The sequence below is a fragment of the Theropithecus gelada genome, chromosome 9 (assembly GCF_003255815.1).
Source record: "Theropithecus gelada isolate Dixy chromosome 9, Tgel_1.0, whole genome shotgun sequence".
NCBI classification, from domain to species: domain Eukaryota; kingdom Metazoa; phylum Chordata; class Mammalia; order Primates; family Cercopithecidae; genus Theropithecus; species Theropithecus gelada.
The window spans coordinates 34339010-34359702 of NC_037677.1; the positions used below are offsets into that span (position 1 = coordinate 34339010).

Below are 20693 nucleotides of genomic sequence, written 5' to 3' on the forward strand. Positions count from 1 at the left end.
GGCGCCGGGCGGGGGCTCCCTCGGCGCGGCAGCCGCCAGGTGGCACCACGGGACCGGGGCCTGGACGCGGGCAGGGGCAGCGGCGGCGGCGGCGGCGGCGGCGGCGGCGGCGGGCGGGGCAGGAAGGGGTTAAGGAACTGGCGGAGCAGCAGCCGCCGCCGCCGCGGCTCTTCGGGGAAACCCGGCGCGGTGCGCGGGAGGGAGCGGCCGGGGCGGCGGGGCCGGGCCAATCGGGCGGCGGGCCCGGCGCGCGGAGCCAGCGACATGGAGGGGGGCGCGGCGCCCGGCCGCCCGTGACGCGCCGCCGCCCGGCCCGCTCTCGGCTAGCCCGAGCCGCCGCCGGCCCTGCGGCGGAGATGAGCAGGTCCGCGGCGCTGCTGCTGTGCCTGCTGGGCTGCCACGTCTGGAAGGCGGTGACCAAGACGCTGCGGGAGCCCGGCGCGGGAGCGCAAGGTCGGTGGGCGGCGGCGGGGCCGGGGGCTTTGTGTCGCGCCGGGCCTGGCGCGGAGGCGGCGCAGGCGGCGGCGGGAGGGTCCCGGGCCGCGTGGTGGCGGCGCAGCCCGAGCCGCAGCGGGAGCCTCCGGGCCTGCAGCCCCCCTGCAACGCGCTCCCGAGGGGGCGGCGCGGGCCGGGGACGCGGGGTGACCTGGGCAGAGGCTTCTGGGGCCGGGGGCCGGGGTCGGGGGCCGGGGGTCGGGGCTGGGTCGGGCGGGGGGCACGCGCAGCTCCAGCTGCTGTCGCCGCTGCGGCGGGGGCTCGTCTGGATGCGCTCGGGGGTCCCCTCTATGCCGCGCCTGGGACACGCAGCTCTGTCTCCGATGCCGCCGCGGACAGAGAGGCCGCCCAGGGCGCGCCGCCGGATCGCACTCCAGCCTCCCCGCGCCGGGCTTGGGTCTGGGAAGCCCCAGCTGCTGGGCTGCGCTGGGCCCTTTTGTTGTGGCGGGAGGGGACGGCCGCCGCCCCGGGGTGCCCCCTGTGTCCCGGGACCCCGAGGTCCGCGGCCGCTGCCCGCCATCAGCCACTAGCCTGCCGCAGTTTGGGAAAGTTTGGGGGGTTCTCTCCCCCTGCCTATCTGACGTCTCTTCCAGACCATAAGGGATTTGCTTAGCGGCCCAGGAATCTTCTCTGGAAGGGGAGAAAGAATTGAACTGGGAGGCCCTCATCGCTCAGCAAAAAAAAAAAAAAATCCTTTCCAGGTCTGTTTGTCGCCAGCTCGTGCCTTTTGTCTCGTCTTTGGCCTCCACAAATCTGCTTTCCAGCCCCGGGGGTAACGTGGTCGCCTCTGAGAATGGCCACGAGCCTGTCTTTTGTTTTTAAAATCAGCGTTTTTTGAGGGGTCCCCCCCCGCCCCACCCTAAAGCTTCCTTGGCACATTTTTGTAGCGACAGCGTCGAGGGCTCCTCTGTTGCTGGCGTTTTCAAAAGGGCCACTGAGGCCCGCAGATGAGCCTCTGCATTCACCCAGCAGCGCACCACTGCCTGGGCTTTTGCTGGGGGCTCAGGTCTCCGCGAGGGAGCTCCCTGCAGCCCTGTAGAACCCCCGGTTTCCAAGCCTGAGGCCTGTCCCGGCAGAAGGGTGTGTGTCCTGCAAAGTTGGCCCTGCAGGCCGAAGAAACGAGGAGTGCTGCATCCGAGGGTCTCCTTGCTGGGACCCCCTTTCCTCGGCTAACCCGCTCAGGGTGCCTGAGAGCAGAGACGCCCGGGCTTCCACCACGATGTTGTCACGGGGAGGAAAGGCTCTGCCAACAGTCTGTTGGGTTGAGTTTGTTGCCTATATGTTGAGTTGAAGGTTTTCATATCTGGCACTTGCAGTATCATTTCCTGGAATATCTTAAATGCATTGCTGCTTCTATGGCCATGGTAGAATATGACCGTTATGAACTGTGTATAGTTTTAGTAATGCATATCATGGAAGAGCAGACAGCCACAAAATACAAAAAGACCTGTATTTCTCTTCGTGTAGGAAACAAATGTTTAGGACATTAGATCATCAGTGTTGCATTGTAGCTTCTTTTATTAATACCCTACTGCTTTTTGAATCAGCTATTTTAGAGAATGATATTTGCACTTCAGCGAGACCATTAATTTTAAAGAGCAAGTTGAATTTTTCGTTTTGCACTTGAAATACCAATATATGGAAATATTAAATTCATGCACTTCTGAAATAGAGAAAGGATGGCATGTCTTCAATGTATACATGTATATTCAATGTATATATAACAGGTTTAGGTCTAAGACCACGTTTTACCCAGCTCTTGCTTCTAAAAATCTGCCTCTCAGGAATGGAATATTATGTGTAATGGGAGAGAAATGGTCAGCATGAGAAGCGGTTTCTGCCGTGGCTAGCAGTGGCTTAGTTTAGGTTATGGTTGGAGTGGGAGATCAAGTATCTTGGCATAGTATTCCACTTGCATTACTTCTTTGTTGTTATCTACTGTAAGGATGGCTTTTTAAAGCCTTGAGGTCAGGAGTTCTATTAGAAATCAGGTCTCACTGCCTGGCATCCAGATTTTGAGCTAGCAGCATTTTTAAGGGAATGGACAATTTCTCCTTTAACATTAGAAGGTCAGTCCCGACTCACTGAGTTCTTCAAAGCATCTTAACGTTCACTTGCTATAGTATGATGTAGTTTTAAAATTCATGTGTTCTCTGCTTTCCTGGATCATGTACACGAGGAAGACAAATGCTGCATCTGATTTCACTTTACATTTTCTACAGTAAATTATAGGTTGTTATGCATACACTTGGTGCTCAGATGGTGCTGAGTAAGTAAGCATCAACCATAGCTAATACCTACACCATAACGCAACCTTTAGTCATCATCATTGGCTTGCATTTTAAGAGAAAAGTTCAATGTTTACCTTTCCCAAAAACTAATTTGTAAAAATTTTGCTTTTATGTAGAATCTCTTGTTTGAATCATTTTTTGAACAAGCATTGCACATACATATTGTGCACCGACACGATTTGGAAATTACTTTGGTAAAACTACTTAGAGACCTCAAACAGACAGAAGTCATATACTGTAGTATTGCAACTAGATTGCTGGAACTAAATGACACCTTTTTTGTTAAATGAGTCTTTATGTCATCTGAGGAAACTAGCATCTGCAAAATTTCTTGGCATTACTTTGCTTTTTATATATTCAAGATCAAATTGGAGGTTTGGCTTCAGACTCTCTTCCCATAGCTGCTTCAGATCAGCAAAGTGATTTCCAGTGCCACCATCAGTTGTCACAGTGAGGGCTGGCTTTGTTCATCATGAATTTGAACTAGCTCTAGACTATGACTGTTTTTATTAAGTGTTTCCTCTCAGTTGCTCTTGAGCATTTATAGTATTGAATCTATTTTCTGGGAATTTTTCAAAAGCTGTGGTTCAAAAGTATTGACCCATTTTGATTTTCTTCACCTCTTTTACAAAACTGTGATGAGGCTGGGTTCAATAGAGAGGGCTGTCCTAGAAGAGCAGTAAGCTGTGCAGATGTACTCTTTAGGGATGTGTTTTTGAAGCCCAGGACTCTTATTTATGTGCCAAAAGGAAGGTCAGAGCTAGGTTGAGAACTTCATGCTCAGACATCGTATTGGATGATGTTTATTTTGTTGCTAGATATCTAGCAGGTGTTTGAGGCAAACCCGGTGCTGAACATGCAAGGTGTTTTGCGATGATGTGCTAGCTTTTTGCTCATCTCAGAAAAGCTACAATCTCTTATAACATTTGAGGCGAATGATTGGCTCTCTCTCTTCTCTAAGAGGTTCATTCTTTGCCAAACTCAAACTTCAGTTATTAGAACACTGGGATCTGTTGAAAGACCACGAAGCCATGTAAGGTATCAGGAGGTTCGTCCAACAAGCCTAACGTATGGAGACATTGTATTAAGAGCATGACTTCTAAATAAAATTCATGGGCTCATGTCCTGGGAAACCGCAGGAGCTGGACTCACAGAGGCCGCTGGGCTTCCTCGCAAGCCAGGTGTGAGGGCTTTATGCAGGAGCAACAGTAATGTCTAGGGAATTTCTGGAAAAGTCTTTGAAATGACTTCATGAATTATTTTTGTATCTTATTTGTACTTGCCTATAATACTTCGTAACTTATAGGTTGTTACCTTAACATCCAAACCAAAAGAAGGAAAATAGTGCATGCATTTCTAAACAAATAGCTTTCAAGTATTAATACTTTCTCAGTTTTAATCAATTCTTTATTTTAACCAAATTACTGACATCTCAGTAAATCTAACTGTGCATCTTTATTATTTCTGGCAAATACTAATTTGGAATTTTTAGTAAATATTAATTTCCTACTTTTAGTAAACACTGCTTACCAAGAAAACATACGGAAATAAACTGGATAGACAGCAGGTATGTATAAAGCTGTATCATGAAGAAAAAGTTGAATAAAGCATATTGCAGAGATTTAGAGGAGTTTGTCTTGTGACGACAGATACCTTGTGTACTTTTTGTGAAACATGTTTAGTGGAAATTATACACATCAGTAATGCTGTTATAGTTTGATCAAGTTATAGAGAAGTTTTTTTCACAAGTCATTTTCACTTAACATCACCAAATATGACTTTAGGACTCATAAAGACAACAGTTCTAGCTAAATTATTCAACTCCAGGAAACACAGAACTGAATATATTTTAAATGTATTTTAGAAATTAAGTTTCAGGCCGGGCACAGTAGCTTATGCATGTAATCCCAGCACTTTGGGAAGTTGAGGTGGGTGGATTGCTTGGGCCCAGGAGTTCAAGACCAGCCTGGCCAACATGGTAAAACCTCATCTCTACTAAAAATACAAAACGTAGCTGAGCGTGATGGCGGGCGCCTGTAATCCCAGCTACTCAGGAGGCTGAGGCAGGAGAACTGCTTGAACTTGGGAGGCAGAGGTTGTAGTGAGTGGAGATCATGCCACTGCACTCCAGCCTGGGCAACAGAGTGAAACTCCATCTCAAATAAATAAATGAAATTACATTTCAGTACCCAACCAATGAATTGTATGAAATAACTTTTTTAAAAAGAAATTCTACAGTGTAACCCAATAACATACCCTGAATTAAGAAAACCATTATTAAAAAAATAAATCTAACTTGTAAACAGGCAAAATTTGAGGCAACTAACCACTTTAGAAAGGGCTTCAGGATTAGTTCCCCTAAACAGCTGAGTCAGCATATGTCAGATGACTCCACCTTCTCTGACCAAGCCTCTGTTTCATTCGCTAGCTCCTCTTACTCCTAGATTCAAGTCTGTCTGCGAACATTTGCTCATCTTTCTTTCTGTCTGTCTGTCTTTCTCTCTCTGTCTCTCTCTTTTTTTTAATTTTTTGACAGAGTCTCACTCTGTCCCCCAGGCTGAGTGCAGTGGTGCAATCTCAGCTCACTGCATCACTGCACCCTCCGCCTCCCAGGTTAAAATGATCCTCCTGCCTAGGCCTCCCTAGTAGCTGGAATTACAGGTGCATGCTACCGCACCTGGCTAATTTTTGTATTTTTAGTAGAGATGGGACTTCACCATGTTGGCCAGGCTAGTCTTGACCTCCTGACCTCAGAAAGTCCGCCCGCCTAGGCCTCCCAAAGTGCTGGGATTACAGATGTGAGCCACCACGCCCAGTCCTTTTCTTTCTTTCATTTACCCTTTTCAGAATCTATTAATCTTTGTAAATTCTGGGAATTAAGCCCCTCTGGATGGATGACTGTGGCTTTCACATCTTTAGTTGATGTCATAGCTCCATCTCTTTATGTCCAGCGAGCTGGTAGACACCTCCATTTCAGTACTCCAGGTTTACCTCAAACTCCTTGTCCTTCCTTCTGGAGCCCAGCATTCCTGCTTCTCTGTTAACCAGACTCGAAATCTGAGTGTCTGCTTACGTCCCTTCTCTTCCTTAAAATCCGTGCAGTAGAAATCTCATAGATAAATTTATGTAGCAAATGTTAGTGTCAGAAAGATATTGGGGATCGAGTTGATTTTCTTTGTTCTGGAGATGAGGAAACCCAGGCCAGGTGACCTAAGGTAAGTGTGCTCTCTGGCCACACAGACGTCGTGGTAGTAGAATAATGGCCCCCAGAATGTCCATGTCCTAATCCCTGGAACCCGTATGTGACTTTACGTGGCTAAAGAGACTTTGGCCAGGTGATTCCCTTAAGGATCTTGAGATGGGAAGATTAGTCCCAATTATCATCCAGCTGGGCCCATTGTAATCAATCACAAGAGGGAAGCAGGAAGGTCAAAGTCAGAGGAGATGTACTAATAGAAGCAAGGGGTCCAAGTCAGAGAGAGACTGAAGATGCTACATGGATAGCTTTGCAAATGGAGGAGGAGGCCAGGAGCCAAGTAATGCAGGCAGCTTCTAGAAACCAGAAAAGTCAAGGAAACCAATCTGACATCTTGGCTTTAGCCCAGTGAAACTGAGTTTGGACTGCCGACCTCCAGAACTGTAAGATGATAAGTGTGTGTTGCTTCTAGCCACTGAGTTGTTTGATCATTTGTTATGGCAGCAGTAGGAAACTAACACAGACCCTAACCCCTAAGAACTGTGAATTGAGATTTGCCCACACAGGACGGTGATGCAGCATGAACTGCTTTTTGGAACCAAGCTACAGAAGTTACATTTAGAAAAGTGCATGGAGTTCTCGCATTGGTTTAACAAAATTCCACCAAACTGGAGCCATGACAAGGATCATTGTGAACCACCTCAAGGACACCCACCATCACCAGAATAACTGTTTTCCTTCCAGATGAGGAAGGAAAAGTGGGCTATGACTTTTCTTATGTTTGGGTACATTGAGTGTGCTGTGTTCCAGAGCTGGGATTCACACCTGCAGGGAGAACATGTAGCCTCTGAAACCCCTGCCAAAAGCCACTTTCTGAAGTCTTGCTGGCTTTTTGGCTGTGCTCTAATTTTCGTTGAAACATATGTATTAGTAAGCAAATGAAGTAAAAGAAAGCTGGGATGGGATGTTGCCATAATCCCTTCTGCCTTTATGTAATGAAATGTTAGGGACTGCCCCCCCACCCTCCACCCACCCGACTTGAATGGCCTCCCAGTTGTCCTTCCCAAGACTCAGCATGGCCCCTCTGAGATTTCTCCGCCTCTCTCAAGCAGATGCACCCCACCAGCTCCAGGGCCCAGGGCCATTTGAACAATCTGAGAAGCCCCCATGCTGATGAGGGAGGAGCACTGTGGAACCACCTGGGCAGGCCTTGGCGCTGCATCTGTTGGGGAATAGAGGAAGGGAGGAGTTGCTCTCCTGCAATTTCCATCTCGTTTGGGAGCAAAAGAATCCAATTCAGTGGGTCCCAGAGAAGAGAGACAGGTGACATTCAGGCAGGGTCTGGAACAGAAGCTGAAGGGGCCACTGATGGCTTGGTGGAGTCATATGGGACTCCATCCAACCTCATGTCTAGGGGAAGGAGAAGGATGATGAAGTGTCCTGCCACCAGCCTCCTGCCAGGAAACTGAACTCAGAGCTGCAGAGAAGCTTGAACCTTCTCGATTTCTGGGCTTTGGCCAAAAGGTAGATAAATAATGGAGGAAGGGAGTGAATCACTCAGTTATTTTAAGGCCGATGACCTTGCCAGAGGTTAAGGTAGCATCCTTGTCTCTTTCTCATAGCTTAGACATAGTGTTCATTCATTTCTCCTACTTTCCACTGCATGTCTGCCTTAGCCCTCCTCAGGTCCTTGCTAAAGACAGCATTTTCTTCATTTCTCTCAGTTTTAATTTGTTCTTTCAACTCAAAACTCTCTTCCATGTTGTCTGTCTTCAAGCACCATTTAATTCACATTCCTGTCCTGCAGAATAATGCGAAGAATGTCCCTTTTGCCTGAAGTGTGAAGCCTGGATGACTAAGCCTGGCCTTTAGGACCTCCGTGCCTGTCCTCCAATGCCTTTCCCATGGTCTCCTTCTCTTCCCAGTTCAAATCATCTCCTCTAGAACATTTCCTTTACCCTCCTTTCCAGGGTTGCTCTACACCCTCTCTTCCTTCATTTGTAGCTGTCCTCTTTCCTGCTCTTGAAATCAAGTTCCTAGATCTTAGCATCTGCTGTATGAAGACAGTGTGCAAAATACTTATTGGACAAAACGAGGTGGTCTGTTGGGGAGGGGGCATTATATTTTTTGCATAAGCTTGATTATTTCGCAGTTCTTACCTCGGAAAGTTTACAGTCCTATTGGAAAATGAGTGGAAAAATAAATGCCTAAAGTGAGAAGGACATCAAGATGGTAGTTTTTATGTAATTAGGCATGAGTCTCTTGATTCAGATGAAACCCACTAACTCTTGTATGACTCAAAAAACGTTCAGCTACTGGTTGTCGGTAATGTTTCTCTTTTTGTTTTTGAGATAGAGTCTCACTCTGTCGCCCAGGCTGGAGTGCAGTGGCGCCCTGTCAGCTCACTGCAGCCTCTGCCTCCTGGGTTCAAGAGATTCTCCTGCCTCAGTCTCACCAGTAGCTGGGATTACAGGCACCCGCCACCACGCCTGACTAATTTTTGTATTTTTAGTAGAGACGGGGTTTCACCCCATCTTGGGTTTAGGAGAGACAGGCCAGCCTGGTCTCAAACTCCTGACCTCAGCCTCCCAAAATGCTGGGATTATAGGTGTGAGCCACCATGGTGGCCAGTAACGTTGATTTCTAGATATTTCAAGGAGTTACACACAGTGGGATGCAGAAGTCTTATTTCAAGGAGCATAAGCGTGTAGTCCATCACTCAGTGTTCCTAAAAGTTGCAAATTAAGTAGAAGAGGCCCCAGTTGATCAAATATTTAAAGTAGCTACAGCACAGACTGGACAATACTGGTGCTTTAGTGATTTTCATCGTCATTGGGAATCTCTGAATAATAATGATGGAAGAATTAGGTCCAGCTGTCTTATATTCCTTAAACTGGATGGGAAGAAAAGATGATCAAATGCAGATTTCATATGTTCATCCACATTTTGAGCTCTTATATGAAATATATAAGGACATTCAAATGTGTGAGCTAGTAAGATCTTTTGGAATTTTGGGAAGTAATAATTAGCTTAGGAAAAGATACCTTGGAAGTGAGAATTGAGTTTACCAGAGATTGTTTTATCATTTTGTTTGTCTTGTTTTAATCTATACTCCTGCAAGGATGGAGAGGCATACATTTAATGAGAAAAGGCTCAGCTAGTTCCACATCAGATGAACATTTTTATTTTCTTAGATGTACTATCTTGAGCTCAGAATTTGAATAGGAAAATGATTGAATTTGTATTGGGGGAAAGAGTTTTAATGTCATTTTGGCAGAGCTGAATAAAGAGCACTGAACGCTTTTATTAAAGTTGTCCCCAATCCATAAAGTGAGTCCTATCAGTAAGATTTATGATTTTTTTTTTCTGAGACAGAGTCTTGCTCTGTCGCCCAGGCTGGAGTGCAGTGGCATGATCTCAGCTCACTGCAACCTTTGCCTCCTGAGTTCAAGCAATTCTCTTGCCTCACCCTCCCAAGTAGCTGGGACTACAGGTGCACACCACCTCACCTGGCTAGTTTTTGTATTTTTTGTAGAGACAGGGTTTCACCATGTTGGCCAGGCTGGTCTCGAACTTCTGACCTTAGGTGATCCACCCACCTCGGCCTCCCAAAGTGCTGGGATCACAGGCATGAGCTGCTATGCCTGGCAAGACTTCTGATTTCAAGAACAGCCATTAGTAGCCCAGTCTCAATGAATGATGTTCACTCTCTTCCTCTTTATTCTGACATTATTTGAGTGTGGTTGTGGTGTGGTTTCTTTGCACCACAATTATGGCTTAAATCTCTTCTCTCACAGAGGAATCAATAAGAAGTGTATTCTAAGGGAAATGTATATTAACAGAATTAAAGCACATGTACCTTGTATCTTAACATTTTATTATAAGTAACATTTGCTATTATCTTAGTTGTTTAATTATTAACAATTTAGCCTTTATAATTAATCATATTTTATTAATTATTTGGATGAGGACATTGATTATAATTTCTTATAACATAAAGGTAAGAAGAGGGCTTGCAAAAGTCAGATCCAAATTTAGATAAAAAAAAGTAATAACCCTCTTGTGGGCAGTAACTATGGCAGTAACAAAGTTGCAGCATAGAATGGGTTAATTTTATTTTAATCCATGGGAAATAGACTTAGATCTTTCAGGTGACTGTAACACTAATCAAGTAAAAAGTAGAAAGTGTGGCTTGGCTACCAGAACCGCCAGGCTCATATTGGGCTGCCTTGATGAAGGCGTGTTTTCTAGAAAGCAGATTGGGGCATAATCTTACTGTATCATGAGCTGATCTGACCATACTTAGATGATTGTGGTTGGCCCTAGATGCCAGATACATTCAAAGGAGAGCTTGAAATCAGGTCTCCTGGCGTCGTATGCTCTGCTTGTCCTTGTGATACTGTTACCCATTCATGATGTTTGCTGGCGTTGGGCTGGACTGGCACTTCTCTGTGCCCACCCACCCCTGTGACAGAAACCACATTGTCCCTGGTCATGACAAGCTCGGCCCTGGAATAGCTAAACTGAGCTAATCAGAAGGAGGAAATCCAGGATTTTTTTTTTAAGGGTAGCTGCTAAAGGGGTAGCTTCGAAGTCTTGTTTGTGAAAGATGGTTCAATTCCAGAGAGTATTTGATCCAGAGGGAAAAAAGGGAAACATGTTAGGGAACTTCTGATATTTTCATTGCGTTAGTTTTCCATTGCTAACTTAACAAACTGCCACAAATGGAGCAATTTAGCCACCCATTATTGTCTCGCCATTTACATGGGTCAGAAGCTTGGGTATAGACAGTAGGGTTCAACTAAGTCTCTGGTTGGGGTCTCACAACATCAAAATCAAAGCATCGGGGCCGGGTGTGGTGGCTTACACCTGCAATCTCAAGACTTTGGGAAGCCAAGGTGGGAAGATTGCTTGAACTCAGGCATTTAAGACCACCCTGTGCAACGTAGCAGGACTTCATCTCTACAAATAATAAAAAAATTAGCCAGGCATGGTGGTCCCAGCTACTCAAGAGGCTGAGGTGAGAGGATTGCTTGAGCCTGGGAGGTTGAAGCTGCAGTGAGCCATGATCACATGACTGCACTCCAACCTGAGCAACAGAACAAAACAAACAAACAAACAAACAACAACAACAACAAAACATCAGCTGGGCCATGTTCCTTTTTGGAGGCTCTAGAGAAGAATTCATTTCCAAACTCAACCAAGTTGTTGTTAGAATTCAGTTCCTTGCCAATTCAGGACTGAGTCCCTGTTGCTTTGTTGTCTTGGCCAGAAGCCTTTCTGACTTCCATAAGGCCACCTGCATTCCTCGTCACCTTGCCCCTTCCATTGCCAAACCAGCACGCGTGCACCCAGGCCTCCTGCACGTCCAGTCACTCTGACTTACCCTTCTGCCATGTCTCTCTGGCTACAGCTGGAGAAAGTTCCCTGCTTTTAGGGGTTCATTCAGGATAATCTCTTTATCTTGATATCCATAGCCCTAATGACCTCTGCAGTCACTTTTTAACACAACATATTGACAGGTTCCAGGGATGAGGGCGTGGATGTCTTTGGAGGACTCATTCTGCCTGCCCAGCTAAAATGTCGAGGATGGATCATGACCCTCTGTCAGATGGCCAGAGGGTACCGGGAGGCCCATTTCTCTGCCTTTGAGGATGGTGAGAAGGAGGAAAAAGACTGCTGAGGGTGTCCTCTCGGATTCTGGACAAGTGACTTCCCTGTCCCTTGCCTCCCTGAGACTTTAGAACCCACCACGGACACACATTGCAAGGAAAACATACAGCTTCTGCAATCCTGAAGTCTGTGTTTAAAGTGGTGCTGAGTTTTTGTATGTTGACTTTGAGGCCCTGGGAGTGGAGTTTGTTTAGATAACTGTGATTTATTAAATTCTTGAAATTGTCAATATTGATTTGTCTGCTGTACTTAATGTTAAATTGATACAATAGAGATAGGCACTGTCAGCTTCATTCACCTGGACACGTAAAACTAACAATGACGGATAGCAAACATGTGCTGGGTGCTTCTTACATGCCAGACAGTATGCAAAGGAGCTTGACAGATCATCTTATTTAATCTTCACATCAATCGCATACAGCGTAAATATCAGTCTCCCTTTATAGAAGAGGACTGTGAGGTGCAAAGAAGTTAAACGACTTGCCCAAAGTTGCACATTAATTGGAAGAGTCTACTGTTATGTAGGAGACAGCCTGGACTTCGCCCCCCAGCTGTGCTGCTCTCTGACTTAAAGGATTACATTATAATTTCACACAATGTTGGTCCTCATAGCATTTTACCAGTGTAAATAAGGGGCTTTTCATGGGCCTCGTAATTTTCATGAACAAAGACGAAAACACCCCATGTGTGGTTCCTGTTTGCCCTTGAACCATGAAAAGGCAACCTTGAGCATCTTTTGTGAGCAAAGTTTGGTACTTGATACTGCATGTGATCCATGCAGATAAGATAAGAAGAGATGCAGAAGAGATAAGAAGCTCCCAACAATAACTCTCATGAACTCTTAGGGAGGTCCAATAGAACAGAGTGGGATTTGGGTTTATACCCAGCTGGGATTGGGGGAATCTTCTGGCTTGTGTGTTCGGAGCCCATTAATATTTGGCAAACTGTTTATATAAGAAGAGAAACGTGTTTGAACCCAGCGATTGGTGGGTTGGGGAAGGGAAGGATGAGGTTACGTGTAAAACATTCAGGTATGATTGAATTCATAAAGCGTAATGAGATGCCTTTTTTCTCCTTTTGGCATAGAGTGAGGGCTTTCTTTGCTCTGAAATAAGTGTGAAATACCAGTATTTATTTGGTATTTGAACTTGTAAGAGTTTAATGTTTTTCTTTCTTTTAAAAAAATCTTCTAGACAGGCACAGTGGCTCGCGGCTATAATCCCAACAGTTTGGGAGGCTAAGGCAGGAGGATTGCTTGAGCCCAGGAGTTCAAGACCAGCCTGGAAAACATAGGGAGATCTTGTCTCTACACAAAATTTAAAAATTAGCTGGGCATGGTGGCAGGCACCTGTGGTCCCAGCTTCTTGGGAGGCTGAGGCGAGAATATCGCTCAAGCCCAGGCGTTGGAGACTGTAGTGAGCCATGATCATGTCAGTGTACTCCAGCCTGGGTGACAGAGCAAGACCTTGTCTCAAAAAATAAAAATCCTTCTACTTCCTCTTTGCTTATACAAAGACTCAGAAAACTAATTTTAAAGTGATAGATGGTATTATGGGACTGTAATCAGTTTATTTTTTTCCAGTTTATCTCATGAAAATATCAGTCATACAAAGAAATGGAAACATTTTGCAGTGAATACCCATACATATCACTTAGGCTCTATAATTAACATTTTATTTTACTTGCCTTATTACCTACTCATTTATTCATCCTTCTGTCCATCCATTAATCATATTCTATGCATTTTAAAGTATGTCAGTACTCTTTCCCCTAAACAAATACTTCAGCATGTATCTCATTAATTAGTGTTCCATATTTACTTATGCTTTTTTTTCCTCTTAGGGAAATTTACATACCAGGACATTGACAAATATTAAGTGCTAACCTAGGTATACACATGTGCAGCTCAAAACCTTATCAAGGTACCGAATATTTCCATCATTCCAAAACAGTCCCTCATTCCTTTCCTAGTAAATCCCTGCCTCTACTCTTCAGGGCAATCACAGTTCTGATTATTTTCTACCACAGATTAGTTTTCTGTCTGTTTTAGAACTTCATATAAATTGACACTATGTACTCTGTTACTCTGGTTTCTTTTATTCACCATGGGTTTTTTGAGATCCATCCATTTGTTTTTGGTTTACTTATTTATTTATTTTGAGATGGAGTCTCGCTCTGTTGCTCGGGCTGGAGTGCAATGGTGCGGTCTCGGCTCACTGCAAGCTCCGCCTCCCGGATTCACACCATTCTCCTGCCTTAGCCTCCCGAGTAGCTGGGATTACAGGTGCCCGCCACAATGTTCGGCTAATATTTTTTGTATTTTTTTAGTAGAGATGGGGTTTCGCCATGTTGGCCAGGCTGGTCGTGAACGCCTGACCTCAGGTGATCTACCTGCCTCGATTTCCCAAAGTGCTGGGATTACAGGCATGAGCCACTGTGCCCGCCTTTTTTTTTTTTTTTTTTTTTTTTTGAGACAGAATCTCACTTATTGCCCAGGCTGGAGGGCAGTGGCGTGATCTCTGCTCACTGCAACCTCTGCCTCCCAGGTTCAAGCGATTCTCCTGCCTCAGCCTCCTGAGTAGTTGGGATTACAGGTACCCACCACCACACCTGGCCAATTTTTGTATTTTCAGTAGAGACGGGGTTTCACCATGTTGGCCAGGCTGGTCTCGAACTCTTGACCTCAGGTGATCCACCTGCCTCGGCCTCCCAAAGTGCTGGGATTACAGACGTGAGCCACCACAACCAGGCCCAGATCCATCCATTTATCCCATATCATCCAGTACTGATACTACTGTATCAGTAGTAGTTTGTTTCCTTTTGTTGCTGAAAAACGTTCTTCTGTATGAATATTCCAGTTTACCCATTCTTCCATTGCTGGGCACTCAAGTTATTTCTAGTGTTTGGCTGTTCTATCTGTAGTTGTGTGAACAGTTTAGACAATTCTTCCATGGACATATTTTTCATTTCTCTCAAGAACATACCTAGGAGTGCCCTTGCTAGATCATAGGGTAGGTGACTAATTCCGTTCATAAGAAACTTCTAGACTTTTTCCCAAATTGGTTGTATCTTTCTATACTCCTCTTGAAAATATATGAGAAATTTTTTCTTTCTTCTGTTTCTCATAAACATAAGGTATTGTTAGTTCCTTAAATTTTAGCCATTTTGAGGGCATGTATATATATATATGTATTTATATATATGAACTGATTTTTAAAATATAGCACATTCATTTTACTTTCCAGCTATAAATGGCTTGAATTTTTGAATGTGGAAGCATTGTTAGAAACTAAAGTTGAGGTTTCACTGTGATGTTTATGTTTATTTTCAATAATGTCTTAATTCAAACTTGTATTTTTCTTTATTCTGTGAGTCCACCAAATGATCAAATTATGTCAATGAATATCCTATTTGATTATGTAGAACCACTTTATCACACACCTACTAGATAAGCTATGGTGTGGGTAGGTGTGTGTGCATGTGTATTTATGTATGAATTCATGTATATTCGTGTCTGTGTGTGTGTGTGTATGTGTGTGTGTGTGTCAGGGTAAAGAAGGAATGGGAGAGAGAAGAAGTAGAAACCCTTCTAGAGTTTAATATTTGCATGCCACATGTATACAGCTGGAGGTGATATGGGACTGTTTTAATGCCTGTTCCCTCTTTATTTATTTTATTTATTTATTTATTTATTTTTTGAGACAGAGTCTCGCTCTGTGGCCCAGGCTGAAGTGCAGTGGTGCGATCTCGGCTCACTGCAACCTCCACCTCCTGGGTTCAAGCAATTCTCCTACCTCAGCCTCTCGAGTAGCTGGGACTACAGGTGTGCAGCACCACGCTTGGCTAATTTTGTAGTTTTAGTAGAGAGAGGGTTTCACCAAGTTGGCCAGGCTGGTTTCAAACTCCTGACCTCAAGTGATCCACCTGCCTCAGACTCCCAAAGTGCTGGGATTACAGGCATGAACCATCACGCCTGGCTCTGTTCCCCTCTTTAAAGGAAACCCAGGTACATTTGCCATTTGGAAGGTGCGACTGTTGATACACAAACAAAAGCCAGGGCTGGCCTTGGTGGCTAATGCCTGTAGTCCCAACACCTTGGGAGGCTGAAGTGGGTGAATTACTTGAGCCCAGGAGTTCAAGAACAGCCTGGGAAACATAGTGAGACCCCATCTGTACAAAAAATACAAAAATTAGCTGGGCGTGGCGGCATGCACCTGTACTCAGGAGGCTGAGGCAGGAGAATTGCTTGAGCCTGAAAGGTCTAGGCTGCAGTGGGCCCATGATTGTGCCACTGCACTCCAGCCTGGGTGTCAGAGCAAGACCCTGTCTCAAACAGACAAACAAAACTAGCATCTGTTAATCCCTAAGCAGCGTCTAGATGTTACTTGGGACACTTCATTAACTCTTTTTTTTTTTTTTTTGAGACGGAGTCTGGCTCTGTCACCCAGGCTGGAGTGCAGTGACCGGATCTCAGCTCACTGCAAGCTCCGCCTCCCGGGTTTACGCCATTCTCCTGCCTCAGCCTCCCGAGTAGCTGGGACTACAGGCGCCGCCACCTCGCCCGGCTAGTTTTTTGTATTCTTTAGTAGAGACGGTGTTTCACCATGTTAGCCAGGATGGTCTCGATCTTCTGACCTCGTGATCCGCCCGTCTCGGCCTCCCAAAGTGCTGGGATTACAGGCTTGAGCCACCGCGCCCGGCCTCATTAACTCTTTTGAGTCGTTAATGTATTGAGTCATTTCTTCAAAGTATTCTCATAACTTTAAATAAAGTTAAGTTCTAAGCATATCTATTCCAGAAGTCAGAAAATTTGAATCAGCATTGAGCATATCAGGAGCTGGTCTACTGGAAAAACTGAAATGCCTCCAGATTGAACAAACTGCTCCTACAGGTCTCTCATTTATAAAGTTAGACAGGATAGGATTATTTCCTTATTTCCTCTGCTCGTACCATTCACCTATTGTCTGTTGACAAGTCTTAGTGAAAGTATCGTTATTCCAGGAGCAGTACCTGTTGTAGAACGAAAGTTCAAGATGTCAAAGCAATTCTGAGGCCCACGGTGCTGGGTCAGCGGGAGCTGCAGCCCAGCCTGTTTCTTCTCTTTATGTGAAGTGCCGTTGGAGAAAGGACTTACAGATCAGACTTGGTGCTTCCCTGGGCCTGGCTCCCCAGGCCTCTTCTTGAGACTTGAAGGGAGACAGTTGCCGAGTTCATTGCCTTGAAAGTTCCACTGTCCACCACTTTTTTTTGAGACAAGGTCTCTCTCTGTCACCCAGGCTGGAATGTAGTGGTGTGATCTCGGTGCACTGCAACCTCTGCTTCCTGGGTTCAAGCAGTTCTCCTGGCTCAGCCTCCCAAGTAGCTGAGACCACAGGCATGCGCCACCATGCTTGGCTAATTTTTATATTTTTAGTGGAGATGGGGTTTCACCATGTTGGCCAGGCTGGTCTCAAACTCCCGACCTCAGGTGATCCGCCCACCTCAGCCTCCCAAAGTGCTGGGATTACAGGTGTGAGCCACCATGCCCGGCCTGCCCACCACTTTTTATGCAGAGCTCCAGGAGCCACTTCAGAGGTAGGGAGGGACCTGGAGTGCAAGCATGGCGAGAGTTTTGGGCCACCAGGTGTGACTTGGTTGCACTCTATTCACTGGCTCAGCAGGCACACACCTGGGCTGTCCATGTCCCAGAAGGGACTTTGGAAGGACAATGCCTGGTGTTGATGACGTTCATTCTGAGTTGCCGTGTGATGGTGTTAAAGCTTGTTTTTCATTTGGCATTTCAGATGAGTGTGCATGCCCATGGGCTGATGCAATGGAGCTGAGCTGTTTTCAGGGTCCATGTTTGGGATCAGGGCAGAACGGAGTGTTGGAGTCAGGTCCCTCCCTTTACTTCAGGTTCCTCCCTTTCGTCCCTCTTGTTTCCTCTCTCCTGTGGCCTTTCCTAACTTTCATTGTGTTTCTGAGCTGCCTGCATTGTAGGAGTTGTACTGTGCAGAGAACAGTGGCACCTGGTACTCTTCCCCTGCTGTCTACACTGCTGCGTTTTTCCTGGAGGTATTTTCCCACGCCCTTTGTCCGGCTTCTTTGGACTCTGCATGGAGACAGAATTAGTGGTGTAAATAGCCCTTCTGTTGTTTCTCTTCCAATAGAGATTTTATAAAAAGAGATGATGTTTTCTGAACTCAGGACATGTTTCTTGCTTCAGTGCTCATGAGATAATGTTCATTCAGTCTGATTCCTCAGTGTAGAGCCATACGTCTATTTAGGGTTTCACGTGACAGGAAGTAATATTCTGGGAATTGCCAATCTATTATTATGTCAATGTTTATGGTATTATGAAAATATGTGATTATTCTGAGTTAAGAAAACATAACAGTATTAGAAAAATGTATGCATGTTATTCCAAGTATTGTGATCCAAAAAGTCAATATCTGCTTCTTAAGGATGGCGTCAAACTTTGGGTGTTTAATGGCATTTGATGATTCACAATATTCCCTTCTCATCAGAGGTTGGAGGTGATTGGTTTTTAGATGCCTCCTTTGGAACAAGGTTTTTCACTTCTCGCCCTCTTCTCTTTGTTATCTACCATCTGCTGGACATGTTTTTGAATGTGTGATAAGGCATATGGTTAAGGAATAGAAAAGTTAATGCATGCAACTGGTGTAAGTGGAAGACACAGTGGCTGCAGTCTGGTCAAGTCTGTAGCCCATCTGCCGGAGCACAGAGCGCCCTTTTAAAATGTGGCTTTGCTCTCCAGGCCCTGCATCCACGGATTGTCCAAATGTTGCTGGTAGCAAAATTAAGTCTATCCTTCCTCAGTGACTTCATTTGCACACAGCACATATGCTCAGCGCATAGTTTTAGGGATGCATTTGCTTCCCTTTACTCTAAACCTAAAGATTACGTGGTGAAATTAAACTCTGAGAGTAAGCCTTTTAGCCCATTCACCTCCTGGCAGAGCGAACGATTCAAATGGCTTTTAACACACACTTTGTATTCTCTTTAGAACTGATTCTTGTGCTGTAACTTGTGTTTTTAGTTGGATTTGAAATAGACAAAAGACTTTCATTGTGTACTTTCCCCACGACTTTTTGAAACAATTTTCTTCACCTACTTGAACCTCATTTGCCTTTATTTAAAACTTAAAATCACTGCCTGTACTGTTAGAATGTTTCTTTCTGTGTCTTGATGGAAATCTATTAGATGCCACATTAAATATTAAACTTGGGCATTCTAAATCAATACATATTAAAGATGCTTCATAAATGCCAAGTAAACATGAGGGAGGAGCTACTAGCTTTTGGACCCTGGGTATTATTTATGTGTACTCATTAGACATTTTATTAATTGGATGAGGCCCATTCCTGTTTCATGTTCTTACTTCTGAACTCAGACTTCTTAAAGTCCATGAGAGAATGGACTAGCAACACTCGAAGTTAGATACTTGTCAACCCTTTCCTTCTGTTTTTTAAATTTTAATTTAATTGTATTTATTTATGTATTTTGATACGGAGCCCTGTTCTGTTGCCCAGGCTGGAGTGCAGTGGCATGATTTCGGCTTATTGCAACTTCCACCTCCTGGGTTCAAACAGTTCTCCTGCCTCAGCCTCCCGAGTAGATGGGACTACAGGTATGTGCCACCATGCCCAGCTAATTTTTTTTGTATTTTTAATAGAGATAGGGTTTCACCATGTTGCCAGGTATTGTCTCGAACTCCTAAGCTCAGGTGATCCACCCACCTTGGCCTCCCAAAGTGCTGGGATTACAGACGTGAGCCACCGCACCTGGCCAATTTTTGTGTTTTTTTGTAGAGACGAAGTTTTGCCATGTTGTTCAGGCTGGTCTTGAACTCCCAGGCTCAAGAGTCCGCCTGCCTTGGTCTCCCAAAGTGTTGAGATTACAAGCATGAGCCAGCACACCTGGCCTTAAATTTATTTTTAGTTTTTGTGGGAACATAGCTGTTTTGTGGCTGATGAGCCACTCTCCATCTATCCATCCATCCATCCATTCCATCCATCCATCCATCCATCCATGCATGCATGCATCCATCCCATCCATCCATCCATCCATCCATCCGTCCATCCATCCATCCATCCATCCATCCATCCATCCATCCATCCATCGTCCCTACCTTCCTTACCTTTCACCACCAAATTGCTGTCATTATTATAGATTTGCATGGTCCTTTATAGATTTTCAAGTGCTTTCAGATTCATTCTCTGTTTTGCTCCTCATCATCCTGAGAGGTATTCAGGAGAGATATGATTCCTTTTTTAGACCAAGAAAAGGTGTTCAAAGTCATTTGGCTGGTGCAGCGTGGAGGTGTTCATCCCACACACGACCTCTTCCTCTCTCCTCTCAGCTCATCTCTCTTGGGGGTTTATGCACCCACACTCGGGTTCAGTCATGATTCCTGTGCAAGGACTCTTCAGTCCGGGCCCACCCAGTTCCTGGTCTCACAAAGCATAGTTCACATACTCATAATGAAGTGAGCACAGACAGTCATTTTTCTGATCTGAGCAAAGATATAAAGAATTAAGACCCAGTCCTTGCTTTTCAGAGGCTCGAGTTCCTATGGAGGAAGCAAAGGTAAAGAAAAGGAGAATGAGTGAAACAGTCTAGGTGTGAGAAAAGCATGTCAGGGGACAGAGGAGGCAATGAGAAAGGGGCAGTCAAGGGGGGCTTCCCAGGGAAGTGACTTTTGAGCTGGAGTCTGAGGGCTAAGAATTAATCATGTAGAGAAGGAAGGACAGGCATGGTGGCTCACGCCTGTAATCTCAGCACTGTAGGAGGCTGAAGCAGGCAGATCGCTCGAGGTCAGGAGTTCGAGACCAGCCTGCATAACATGGTGAAACCCTGTCCCTATTAAAGATACAAAAATCAGCCAGTCATGGTGGTGCACACCTGTAATTCCAGCTACTGGGGAGGCTGAGGCGGGAGTATCACTCGAACCTGGGAGGCAGAGGTTGCGGTGAGCCGAGATGGCACCACTGCACTCCAACCTGGGCGACAGAGACTCTGTCTCAAAAAAAAAAAAA

At 45.3% G+C, this 20693-nt stretch overlaps 1 protein-coding gene across 1 annotated transcript in view; it reads left to right on the forward strand.

The window, feature by feature from the left end:
- Positions 1–194: 194 nt before the first annotated feature.
- FAM171A1 (family with sequence similarity 171 member A1) overlaps positions 195–20693 on the forward strand; it is a 138895-nt gene continuing 118396 nt past the window's right edge. Inside the window, exon 1 of the mRNA XM_025396845.1 lies at positions 195–453. Within this exon, the coding sequence (XP_025252630.1) occupies positions 357–453 (97 nt within the window). The 5' untranslated portion in view covers positions 195–356. The remainder of the gene's footprint in view (positions 454–20693) is intronic.